General features: G+C 54.2%; 1 protein-coding gene across 2 annotated transcripts; it reads right to left on the bottom strand.

Moving 5' to 3' along the window:
* Positions 1-193: 193 nt before the first annotated feature.
* On the bottom strand, positions 194-13,471 carry ssx2ipa (synovial sarcoma, X breakpoint 2 interacting protein a). Of its 2 annotated transcripts, none has more exons than XM_072687067.1 (14): positions 13,333-13,471; positions 6,138-6,239; positions 4,932-5,080; positions 3,755-3,961; positions 3,543-3,653; positions 3,238-3,373; positions 3,000-3,075; positions 2,697-2,904; positions 2,378-2,525; positions 2,119-2,243; positions 1,608-1,781; positions 1,378-1,495; positions 1,078-1,222; positions 194-977 (listed from the first exon to the last, which is right to left on the bottom strand). In XM_072687067.1, the coding sequence occupies exons 2-14, from the start codon at positions 6,178-6,180 to the stop codon at positions 851-853; spliced, it is 1,767 nt and encodes a 588-aa protein (XP_072543168.1). In that variant the 5' UTR covers positions 6,181-6,239; positions 13,333-13,471; the 3' UTR covers positions 194-850. The 2 variants fall into 2 exon arrangements, with proteins under 2 accessions (XP_072543168.1, XP_072543170.1); XM_072687069.1 differs by having other exon boundaries at positions 1,608-1,778.
* Between the last annotated feature and the right edge of the window lie 309 nt (positions 13,472-13,780).

Raw genomic sequence — 13,780 nt, 5'->3', positions numbered from 1 at the left:
GGCAGGGAAGGTGACCGAATGATGTAGAGGGAAAAAGCCCAACTTCCACCTAGCAGAATAAGTAGCCTGCTGCTAAAACTAGTAGCTTCGTCTAGCTTAGCTTAGTTAGTGAGTCAAAGCTGCCGCACAGCAACAGCCATTCAGTCAGAGAGGACACGACTGGAAAGACGTAAACACAGTAATAAATACAATATTGTAAATATTTACTTTAAACTTTATTGCATTGATATGTTCCAGCAGCCAAAACTGGGCTCTAAAAACCATGTTGTGGATCTACCACAGAACACATTTATCACCTGTCTACACAAATAACAGAAATCAAGGAGAACAACCCTGTCCTATCATATAAAATCAAACACTAAACAAAAAAAAAGGTCTCATCATTTCTACCATTACAACCACAAACAGTCCAATAATAAATCACACAAAATCAGCAAGATCAACATTCACCCAAACGCAGCTCCAGAACTCCTCTAATGGCTCTGTAGTGAAACAGCAACGGCAGAAACACGTAGAAAGGATTAGTTCTTCTCTACATCAGAATGAAGTGTAAAAGGAGCGGATATAAAACTCTGAAATGTGGGATGATCTCGCACCGCTGGCCTGGTCATTAAAGTGCTCTGATTGTGCGATACTTGGTATTTAAACTGACGAGGCCACTGTGAGGAACATCATACGGAGGTAAACAGCGCTCGCTCGCCATCACCACTGTGGGGTTCTAACACCACCCATAAATATCCAACCCCCAACTCTCCAAGCTGGAGTGAACATGGCTGGACTCCTCGCTGTCCGGCTGCGTGAAGTGCGTGTGCAGGGCAGTGTCTGAACAGATAGGAACACTGGAGTGCCTCTAGGCGGCGCTGTTCTCGTCTCTCAGCAGGGAGAAAATGCTGTGGTCTGTGGAGCTGTTCCTCAGACGGGATTTGGTCAAAGTCTCTCCGCTCTGGAGCCCGTTACTGCCCCGCCTCCCAGGGGTTCTGGGGAAAAACAAGGAAAAAACACCACACACTCAAAACCAGTGCTCAGAAACCCCTCCCCCCCCCGACAAGCTCATCACATGCATGTGACCGCCTTCACCTGGTGTCGGGGATAAGCTGGATTGTGCGATAGAGCTCAGCAGTAGAAGGCAGGTATGCAGGTGTGTTGGGGGCAAATCCAGTGTGGAGAACTGTCCTGTTCGGGGCAGCCGGAGTGGACAAAACTTTGGCCTCAGGCTCAGCATCTATGCGTGTGCGCACACACACACACACACACACACACACACACACACACACACACACACACACACACACACGTTAAACATATGAATGTGTGTGTGTGTGTGTGTGTGTGTGTGTGTGTGTGCGCGTGCTCTGATCACTCTGCTCCAACACTCACTGATTGATAAGGCACCGCGAGACTCAGTCATGGCAGGTCTTTTACGGTCCACAAACGGAGTCATGTTCAAAAACTGGGTCTTCAGCCACTGAGCACGATCTTCCTCAAATGCTTTTCTCTGCTCAGAAGAGAAACTGTATTAAAACACAGTACTACCACACACACACACACACACACACACACACACACACACACACACACACACACACAAATCATGTGTGACATGTAACCTCATGGCCGAGCCGTATCGCAGCTTCTGTGAAGTTCTTCCTTTCCTTCTCAAAGTTCCTCTTCTGCTCCTGGAAGAGCCTCCACTCCTCCTTCAGCCGCTCCTTCTCCTCCAGCGTGTATCCGTCATTCAGCAGAGCTGCCATGTCATCATCACTGGGGGAACTCAGCTGCTGCTGTACACATACACACACAAACACACACTCACCCATCACACACTGCCTTCGCCTCCAACCAGACGGTCCTCGCCCTGGACTCAACCTATAGAAACCCACTGAACCTTGCCTCGGCCTCTGACCGGACAGCCCTCGCCTCATCCAGTACTCAACCACTGTAAACACCCCCCCCCCCCCAACTCTCTCCATAACCAACTGATGACCACCAAACCTCTCCCTGCTCCCATACCTGATTACTTTAGATTTCCTCGACTCACTTTATCAGGTTGTAAGGCAGGTCTTGCTCTGTGAGTATGTGTGTGTGTGTGTGTGTGTGTGTGTGTGTGTGTGTGTGTACCTGAAGCAGCTGCTGCTGGGTCTGTATGAACTCTGTGCACTGCTGCAGTTCTATTCTCATGCGCTGCATGGCCTCCTCGTGTTCTCTAATGGAGATCACCTCCTCCTGACTGGCAGCCAATGATGCTATACACACACACACACACACACACACACACACACACACACACACACACACACAGAGTTAACATCAACAGCATGAAGCCTGGGCGTGAGGAGGGCAGTATGAAGAGCAAGTGGAAGTAATAAATGAGGATCACCCTGGCTGTCGAGTCTCTGCATGTGGTTCTTTAGTCTTCTCCACTGCAGACGGATGCTGTTGGCGAGCTGCTCTCGGGCTGGTCCACACACCTGTTCTATAGTGTCCCTGCAGCTCTCATCCCCCTCATCCTCGGCTTCGGACACAGCCTAATACACATTTCATTAATAACACCCAGTCACCCTGCGCCCTGTCACAACCATGGACAAGTCTATTAGAGAGGAGTGAAGAGTTCCACACTGAGGAGAGCCCACCTCCCTGGCTCAATGCAGGCACACACTCCTACCCTAACTCAGCTTCCAGCACGAGTGTGCACTGACCTGCTCAAGGCTGTCTTCAGCGGGCGGGGCTCTGCTGCTGCTGTCAGTGGGCGGGGCTCTGCCACAGGCTTTCTTTGGGCTCAGTATGGACACCATGTCCTTCTTCATGTGATGCAGAAGCTTCTTCAGCTCAGAGTTCTCCTGCATGAGCCCCCGCTGCCTCGTCTCGTAATCGCTCAGCAGGGCTTTATACATGTCCCCCTCATGCCTGAGAGAGAGCGAGAGCAAGAGAGAGAGCGAGAGCATGTGCTTTACCACTGAAATACGAAACTGCTGAGCCCTGCTGAGAGGAGAGAGTCTTACCTGGCCTCCATCTTCCCAGTTTTCCACAGGCCTCTCTTTCCGTCCGAGCGACTCACACAGTTGGCCACTTCAATTGCTACACAGCAACACACACACACACACACACACACACACACACACACACACACACACACACACACTTTTACACTTTGCTGCATGTCTTGCCCTGCCCAGGTTAGATGTGGACTGAAGTGTGTGTGTGTGTGTGTGTGTGTGTGTGTATACATATATATATTACTGAGTTTTTTGTCTCGCTTGTCCACCAGCAGCTGGTTCAGCCTCTCCTTCAGTTTGGCACCCTCTCTTTCCTTGCGCTTGGCATCATGGATATACTGTGTGGCACGGCTGGCAATGATGTTCTGAAGTTTTTGCACCTGCTCAGAGTCCAACAGAACCCACATCAGACCCTCTAACCAGACTTAAAAAGAACCAAATCAGTTTTCAAAAGAAGCCAATTTCAGTCCACTACCACGGCTATTACCATTACCTCACAGCTCCAGATCACCTGAACCACCCCTTTACCCTGCGCTAACTGGGACGTACCTCCTCCTTCTCAGACTTCAGGCAGCTTTGCAACGTTCTGATCTTCAGCTGGAGCTGCCGTTCCCCCTCATGCAGACCGGAGTTCTCTCTTCTAGAGTGTTCCAGCTGATCCTAACACACACACACACACACACACACACACACACACACACGAGATAGCTGGTTATCAAAGCAACAATTCAGTCCCAGTCAAGTGTGTGTGTGTGTTTTACCTTCAGTCTGGAGTTGTTGCTCTGCAGGTGTTCCAGGTTGCTGCAGTTTTTCAGCTGTTGGCTCTCAAGCTCCTGCAGATGGCGCTGTTTCCTTCTGTTTAGCTGCAGCAGCTCATACAGCAGATTCAGCACAGATACAGTATTGAGACTGACCCCTGAACCCCCAGACTCCACACACACCCCGCTCAGACCCAGAGAGCTCACCTCCTGCGCGCACACACAGAGAGAGAGAGACAGAGAGAGAGAGACAGAGACAGATAATGACTAAATCCAAAATACAGTGGACCAGCCTGGAGATAGGACGCTAATGTGAACAAGTGAACAACTCCACCAGCTAGCAGTAATGAAATGAAAGCTTGGTGCGAACTGCATGCCTAGACTGTTCCTCTGTGTAAAGAAGCCTGCAACACATATAAAGCCCTACATGGCCTCGCTCCTGAGTACCTTTCTTAGATAAGGGCTGCAGGTCCAGGGGTTCGAGGACCCAGGGAATTGTAGTACACTGAGATGCTGGAGCTGTCAGACACACTCTGATACTGATCAACATTCTCTGCTCTCTATAAAATCCTCTCAGAACTAACTCTGTCTCTTCACCTTCTCCCAGTAAATGGTCACCCAGCCCGACCTGCTGAAAGACTGACAGCTGAGGTCCCCTCACCACTATTACCCATCATTCCTCTCACTACCCTGACCATCACTGCCATGACTATGTTAATTTCTTACATTTACATTTACATTTATGGCATTTAGCTGACACTCTTATCCAGAGCGACGTACAAGGTTACTCGTATTACAGAGGTGGGCCAATGTAGTGTTAGGAGTCTTGCCCAGGGACTCTTATTGGTGTAGCGCAGCATAGTCACCCAGACCGGGAATCGAACCCTGGTCTCCCACATGGTGGTGTTGTAACACAATGGTAGGTGGTGGTGTTATCTGTTGCGCCACACCAACTTCTTCTACACCATGATTATTATATTACGATTATGATCAGAACAGTTCAGCAGTTTAGATGGTTTGGTAACTTCTATCAATAATGTATAAATAGTTCTGATCAGAGGAGGGCGGGTCGGGTCCCCCTGTGAGTCTTGGTTCCTCCAGCTCTGAGGGAGTATACTGTAGTAAACATTAAACATGCACTGTTGATCAGGAGCACTCCTGACAGGGCTGATGGGCTGACCTGGCTGATGTAGGTGACGCACTGCAAGATGTTCTCCTCGGTGCAGAAGGCATTGAGCACGCTGTAGGAGTGTTTGGGCAGAGCAGAGGACGAGCTGTGTCTGGAGGGGGACATGCTGATGTGGGAAATGCTGGAGAGCTCTTTGGTGTCTGTAGGAGAATCAGACCAGGAACACATCTCACACACACACACACTTACTTACTTCACCCTTCATACACACCGTCAGGAGGGTAGTACAGCACAGTAACCTCCCTCAGGCCTTCCCTCAATAACCGCATACCCAAGTTTACCTCATCTCCATTGTTGCTGATTCTCTGTTCTCCATGACGTGAACCAGCAGTGTTCTTATACTGTACCAGAATTTCAGGATGAACGGACCAATAGAAACGCTCAAACATGACCTGGAGTCAAATCTTTTACACTGACTTCCACTGAAGTGTAAGGAGGCAAATGTAAGTTTCCTCCTCCTGTAAAGTTGCTGTTTGAGACAGGAGGTTTTATTCTGATGTAAAAATAAAATAAAACAAAACAAAACAAAATACACCAAAGCAGCAGCGCTTTCCAGGCAGTGGGAACACCATCCTGGGGGGATTTTTACTTTCTGCATTTGAGTTTGCCACCTCTAAAACACACATACATGTGTGTGTGTGTGTATGTATGCGTGTGTATAAACTACATTTATCAAGAGTGTAGTTGGTACATTTAATCTGTAAATAGCGATAAATAATCTCTTCCCTCGTCATGTTTACACACACAGGCCAGTGCAGAATCAGAGGACAGCTGCTGATCTGACCAGTAAGAGTTTCTCCCCTCAGTAAAACTCTATCAGAATAAACACTAATTCCTGTGGTTCTTCACCACTGTGTTCATTAGAACATCTCCAAAGTTCTTTTTACTGTAGAAGCTCCAGTTCTCATCAGAACAGCTGCCCCCCCCCATGCCGTTCTTTAGAAGTTACTAGGGGGTTCTTGGTGGTTAATAGGCAGTTGCAATGACATCTCAGATGGTTGCTCAGGTGTTGCCAGGAAGCTCTGAAGCCATGTGCTCCTTCAGTGCAGTATTGGGGCAGTGTGTGTGTGTGTGTGTGTGTGTGTGTGTTCAAGAGAGATTACCAGAACTGCAGGGGTTAAATAATCTGGATTAAACTCAGAGACCGGACTGCGTCAGTGCACTCAGCGTGTGTGTGTGCGTGTGTGTGTGTCTCACCCAGAGGGTCTGGCATCATGGGTGGGGTCCACCACTCGCCCATCTCAGCAGCGCACACCAGTGACTGTGTGTCATCAGCAGGAGCCGTCTGCAAGCCCCCCGCTGTAACAGAGGAGCCCACCATGCTGGATTAGAGCAGCACTGCAGGATTAGCCTGACATGCTAACAACCACACGATTAGCATCTGTGTGTGTGTGTGTGTGTGTGTGTGTGTGTGTGTGTTTGGGGGGGGGGGGGGGGGGGGGTTGTTCATTGGGATGTTCTGTTCCAGACATGCACATGAGCTGTGTTCTGATTGGCTGATAGGAGCAGGTATGAGAGGAGTACTTAAGTGAAGAAGAGGGGCAAAAAAAAAGACCTATAGAGCCCCCCCTGCCCCCTCATCACTATAACACACACACACACACACACACACACACACACACACACACACACACACACACACACACACCCTGGCCTCGGGCAGGGTGGTGTAATAACAGCCTCTGCAGAACAAGCTGAGCCACATTCAGACGTCTGAAGCTCTAATAAAAGCTCCTCACAGAAAGTTCTTCACCTAATGGTGATAAAGACGCTGCCTGATGCCTGAGACACGGTTCTACCAGAGTTCTGAGAAGAGCTCGGCTCTAGAACCTGCTTTTAGAACCAGATCATTAAAATGGTGGAGGGATACATGCTGCAGGGTGTAGTGCAGCTACAGAAAGTAGTCCCTAAAGAGAACTGCATTAGTTCAGATTCTCTATTCTTCTCTATTTTACCTTCATCATCATCATCATCATCACCATCTTCATCATCATCATTCGATATAAAACTCAGAAGACTCGTGTAGCATAAATTATGGGCTGTGTTGATAGTCCCACACACTCACTCACTCCTCCAGTCCCTCACTCACACACTCACACACTCACTCACTCCTCCAGTCCCTCACTCACACACTCACACACTCACACACTCCTCCAGTCCCTCACTCACACACTCACTCACTCCTCCAGTCCCTCACTCACACACTCACACACTCACACACTCCTCCAGTCCCTCACTCACACACTCACTCACTCCTCCAGTCCCACACTCACTCCCTCCCTCACTCACTCCTCCAGCCCCACACTCCCTCCCTCCCTCACTCACTCCTCCAGTCCCACACTCCCTCCCTCACTCACTCACTCACTCCTCCAGTCCCACACTCACTCACTCACTCCTCCAGTCCCTCACTCACACACTCACACACTCACACACTCCTCCAGTCCCTCACTCACACACTCACTCACTCCTCCAGTCCCACACTCACTCCCTCCCTCACTCACTCCTCCAGCCCCACACTCCCTCCCTCCCTCACTCACTCACTCCTCCAGTCCCACACTCCCTCCCTCACTCACTCACTCCTCCAGTCCCACACTCACTCACTCACTCCTCCAGTCCCACACTCACTCACTCACTCCTCCAGTCCCACACTCACTCCTCCAGTCCCACACTCACTCCTCCAGTCCCACACTCACTCCCTCACTCCTCCAGTCCCACACTCACTCCTCCAGTCCCACACTCACTCCTCCAGTCCCACACTCACTCCCTCACTCACTCACTCCTCCAGTCCCACACTCCCTCCTTCCCACACTCCTCCAGTCCCACACTCCTCCAGTCCCACACTCACTCACTCCTCCAGTCCCTCCCTCACACACTCCTCCAGTCCCTCCCTCACACACTCACTCCTCCAGTCCCACACTCACTCCTCCAGTCCCACACTCACTCCCTCACTCCTCCAGTCCCTCCCTCACTCCTCCAGTCCCACACTCCCTCCCTCCCTCACTCCTCCAGTCCCACACTCACTCCCTCACTCCTCCAGTCCCACACTCACACACTCCTCCAGTCCCTCCCACACTCCCTCCCTCACACACTCCTCCAGTCCCTCCCTCACACACTCCTCCAGTCCCACACTCCCTCCCTCACTCACTCCTCCAGTCCCACACTCACTCCCTCACTCACTCCTCCAGTCCCACACTCACTCCTCCAGTCCCACACTCACTCCTCCAGTCCCACACTCACACACTCCTCCAGTCCCACACTCCTCCAGTCCCACACTCACTCACTCCTCCAGTCCCTCCCTCACACACTCCTCCAGTCCCTCCCTCACACACTCCTCCAGTCCCACACTCACTCCTCCAGTCCCACACTCACTCCTCCAGTCCCACACTCACTCCCTCACTCCTCCAGTCCCACACTCACTCCTCCAGTCCCTCCCTCACTCACTCCTCCAGTCCCTCCCTCACTCCTCCAGTCCCACACTCCCTCCCTCCCTCACTCCTCCAGTCCCACACTCACTCCCTCACTCCTCCAGTCCCACACTCACTCCCTCACTCCTCCAGTCCCACACTCACACACTCCTCCAGTCCCTCCCACACTCCCTCCCTCACACACTCCTCCAGTCCCTCCCTCACACACTCCTCCAGTCCCACACTCCCTCCCTCACTCACTCCTCCAGTCCCACACTCACTCCCTCACTCACTCCTCCAGTCCCACACTCACTCCTCCAGTCCCACACTCACACACTCCTCCAGTCCCACACTCACACACTCCTCCAGTCCCACACTCCCTCCCTCACTCCCTCCAGTCCCACACTCCCTCCCTCACTCCCTCCAGTCCCACACTCACTCCTCCAGTCCCACACTCATTCCCTCACTCCTCCAGTCCCACACTCACTCCTCCAGTCCCACACTCACTCCTCCAGTCCCACACTCACTCCCTCACTCACTCCTCCAGTCCCACATTCCCTCCCTCACTCACTCCTCCAGTCCCACACTCCCTCCCTCACTCCTCCAGTCCCACACTCCCTCCCTCCCTCACTCCTCCAGTCCCACACTCCCTCCCTCCCTCACTCCTCCAGTCCCACACTCCCTCCCTCCCTCACTCACTCCTCCAGTCCCACACTCCCTCCCTCCCTCACTCACTCCTCCAGTCCCACACTCCCTCCCTCACTCACTCCTCCAGTCCCACACTCCCTCCCTCACTCCCTCCAGTCCCACACTCACTCCTCCAGTCCCACACTCACTCCTTCACTCCTCCAGTCCCACACTCCCTCCCTCCCTCTCTCACTCACTCCTCCAGTCCCACACTCACTCCCTCACTCACTCCTCCAGTCCCACACTCACTCCCTCACTCACTCCTCCAGTCCCACACTCACTCCCTCACTCACTCACTCCTCCAGTCCCACACTCCCTCCCTCCCTCACTCACTCCTCCAGTCCCACACTCCCTCCCTCACTCACTCCTCCAGTCCCACACTCCCTCCCTCACTCACTCCTCCAGTCCCACACTCACTCCTCCAGTCCCACACTCACTCCTTCACTCCTCCAGTCCCACACTCACTCCTCCAGTCATACACTCACTCCCTCACTCCTCCAGTCCCACACTCACTCCCTCACTCACTCCTCCAGTCCCACACTCACTCCTCCAGTCCCTCCCTCACTCCCCCAGTCCCTCCCTCACTCCCTCACTCCTCCAGTCCCACACTCCCTCCCTCCCTCCCTCCCTCACTCACTCCTCCAGTCCCACACTCCCTCCCTCCCTCCCTCACTCACTCCTCCAGTCCCACACTCACTCCCTCACTCACTCCTCCAGTCCCACACTCACTCCTCCAGTCCCTCCCTCACTCCTCCAGTCCCTCCCTCCCTCCCTCACACACTCCTCCAGTCCCTCCCACACTCCCTCCCTCACACACTCCTCCAGTCCCTCCCACACTCCCTCCCTCCCTCACACACTCCTCCAGTCCCACACTCCCTCCCTCACACACTCCTCCAGTCCCACATTCCCTCACACACTCCTCCAGTCCCACATTCCCTCACACACTCCTCCAGTCCCACACTCACACACTCCTCCAGTCCCACACTCCCTCCCTCACACACTCCTCCAGTCCCACACTCACTCACTCCTCCAGTCCCACACTCACTCACTCCTCCAGTCCCTCCCACACTCCGTCCCTCACACACTCCTCCAGTCCCACACTCCCTCCCTCACTCACTCCTCCAGTCCCACACTCACTCCTCCAGTCCCACACTCCCTCACTCCTCCAGTCCCTCCCTCACTCCTCCAGTCCCTCCCTCACTCACTCCTCCAGTCCCACACTCACTCACTCCTCCAGTCCCACACTCCCTCCCTCACTCCCTCCTCCAGTCCCACACTCCCTCCCTCACTCACTCCTCCAGTCCCACACTCCCTCCCTCACTCCCTCCTCCAGTCCCTCCCTCACTCACTCCTCCAGTCCCACACTCCCTCCCTCACTCACTCCTCCAGTCCCACACTCCCTCCCTCCTCCAGTCCCACACTCCCTCCCTCCTCCAGTCCCACACTCCCTCCCTCCTCCAGTCCCACACTCCCTCCCTCCTCCAGTCCCACACTCCCTCCCTCACTCACTCCTCCAGTCCCTCCCTCACTCACTCCTCCAGTCCCTCCCTCACTCACTCCTCCAGTCCCACACTCACTCACTCCTCCAGTCCCACACTCACTCCCTCCTCCAGTCCCACACTCACTCCCTCCTCCAGTCCCACACTCCCTCCCTCACTCCCTCCTCCAGTCCCACACTCCCTCCCTCACTCACTCCTCCAGTCCCACACTCCCTCCCTCCTCCAGTCCCACACTCCCTCCCTCACTCCCTCCTCCAGTCCCACACTCCCTCCTCCAGTCCCACACTCCCTCCCTCCTCCAGTCCCACACTCCCTCCCTCACTCCCTCCTCCAGTCCCTCCCTCACTCCCTCCTCCAGTCCCTCCCTCACTCACTCCTCCAGTCCCACACTCCCTCCCTCCTCCAGTCCCACACTCCCTCCCTCCTCCAGTCCCACACTCCCTCCCTCACTCACTCCTCCAGTCCCTCCCTCACTCACTCCTCCAGTCCCTCCCTCACTCACTCCTCCAGTCCCTCCCTCACTCACTCCTCCAGTCCCACACTCACTCCCTCCTCCAGTCCCACACTCCCTCCCTCACTCCCTCCTCCAGTCCCACACTCCCTCCCTCACTCACTCCTCCAGTCCCACACTCCCTCCCTCCTCCAGTCCCACACTCCCTCCCTCACTCCCTCCTCCAGTCCCACACTCCCTCCTCCAGTCCCACACTCCCTCCCTCACTCCCTCCTCCAGTCCCACACTCACACACTCCTCCAGTCCCACACTCACACACTCCTCCAGTCCCACACTCACACACTCCTCCAGTCCCTCACTCACTCACTCCTCCAGTCCCACACTCACTCACTCCTCCAGTCCCACACTCACTCCCTCCTCCAGTCCCACACTCACTCCCTCCTCCAGTCCCACACTCCCTCCCTCACTCCCTCCTCCAGTCCCACACTCCCTCCCTCACTCCCTCCTCCAGTCCCACACTCCCTCCCTCACTCCCTCCTCCAGTCCCACACTCCCTCCCTCACTCCCTCCTCCAGTCCCACACTCACTCACTCCCTCCTCCAGTCCCACACTCACACACTCCCTCCTCCAGTCCCACACTCACACACTCCTCCAGTCCCACACTCACACACTCCTCCAGTCCCACACTCACTCACTCCTCCAGTCCCACACTCACTCACTCCTCCAGTCCCACACTCCCTCCCTCACTCCCTCCTCCAGTCCCACACTCCCTCCCTCACTCACTCCTCCAGTCCCACACTCACTCACTCCTCCAGTCCCACACTCACTCACTCCTCCAGTCCCACACTCACTCCCTCCTCCAGTCCCACACTCCCTCCCTCACTCCCTCCTCCAGTCCCACACTCCCTCCCTCACTCACTCCTCCAGTCCCACACTCCCTCCCTCCTCCAGTCCCACACTCCCTCCCTCACTCCCTCCTCCAGTCCCACACTCCCTCCTCCAGTCCCACACTCACTCCCTCACTCACTCCTCCAGTCCCACACTCACTCACTCCTCCAGTCCCACACTCACTCACTCCTCCAGTCCCACACTCACTCACTCCTCCAGTCCCACACTCACTCACTCCTCCAGTCCCACACTCACTCACTCCTCCAGTCCCACACTCACACACTCCTCCAGTCCCACACTCACTCACTCCTCCAGTCCCACACTCACTCCTCCAGTCCCACACTCACTCCTCCAGTCCCACACTCACTCACTCACTCCTCCAGTCCCACACTCACTCCTCCAGTCCCACACTCACTCACTCACTCCTCCAGTCCCACACTCACTCCTCCAGTCCCACACTCACTCACTCACTCCTCCAGTCCCACACTCACTCCTCCAGTCCCACACTCACTCACTCACTCCTCCAGTCCCACACTCACTCACTCACTCCTCCAGTCCCACACTCACTCCTCCAGTCCCACACTCACTCCTCCAGTCCCACACTCACTCCCTCACTCCTCCAGTCCCACACTCACTCCTCCAGTCCCACACTCACTCCTCCAGTCCCACTCACTCCCTCACTCCTCCAGTCCCACACTCACTCCTCCAGACCCACACTCACTCCTCCAGTCCCACACTCACTCCTCCAGTCCCACACTCACTCACTCACTCCTCCAGTCCCACACTCACTCACTCACTCCTCCAGTCCCACACTCACTCCTCCAGTCCCACACTCACTCCTCCAGTCCCACACTCACTCCTCCAGTCCCACACTCACTCCTCCAGTCCCACACTCACTCCTCCAGTCCCACTCACTCCCTCACTCCTCCAGACCCACACTCACTCCTCCAGTCCCTCACTCACTCACTCACTCACTCCTCCAGTCCCACACGATAACACCACTCACACTAACACGGGGACACTCGCTGGACGGGGACACTCGCTGGACGGGTAAACAGCGAGCTAACGCTAACGCAGCCAGCCGGTCACCTGCTGACACCTGCAGCCAGCTTTAGCCACAGAGCTAACGGCGGAGCTCTCCTTTCTACAGTCTACACGAACCCTAATCCTAATCCTAACCCTAATCCTAATCCTACACTAACACTAACCCCCACTGCAGACTGATAAACACCCCCATTAATAAACAACAAACTGATAATAATAATAAGAAGAAGAAGCAAAGGGCAGAAACCGAGCTGATGGTGGTAAGCTAATGTGGCTAACGTAGCTGCGATGGTAAATATTTAGCTAATATTTAGTCCTCCACCCTCCGTCCTCCACCCTCCGTCCTCCACCCTCCACCCTGCGCCCTGCGCCCGAGCCTCCGGGACGCCGCTGCTTCAGGAGGGAGAATTTCTACTTACCGCCTCCTGGAAGCCCGGCAGTGAAGCACAGACCCCCAGCGACCACCGCAGCCCTGAAGAGCGACACTGCAGCCCAGAGCTAAAGCCTCTGATCTCTCTCACTCCTCTGATCTCACTCCTCTGATCTCACTCCTCTGCGCTCTTCGGCTCGTTTGAACCCCCTAAAACACTAAACCCAGCGCTGATTGGTGAGCCAGCTGCCCGGCAACCAGTATCTCGCCACGTTATTGGCTGAACTGCCCGCATTCAGCACCGCCGCTTCACCTGAGCAGGTGTTCAGCTCGTATTTAACGTTTGTTGGTTATTTTCATACATAAAAATCAGTTTAATATAAACATTGTGTTTTTTTATATTTGTATAAATGGGATATGCAAATGAGCAGGTGTGTGTTTATTAAATATGAAAGACTTCAGAGTTAAATGTTTATCTTTATTCAAACATGCATCAT

The sequence above is a fragment of the Salminus brasiliensis genome, chromosome 9, assembly GCF_030463535.1.
Source record: "Salminus brasiliensis chromosome 9, fSalBra1.hap2, whole genome shotgun sequence".
In the NCBI taxonomy this organism is placed as follows: domain Eukaryota; kingdom Metazoa; phylum Chordata; class Actinopteri; order Characiformes; family Bryconidae; genus Salminus; species Salminus brasiliensis.
The sequence above is the reverse complement of the archived record's forward strand: the minus strand, read 5'-3'. Positions and strand labels throughout refer to the sequence as shown.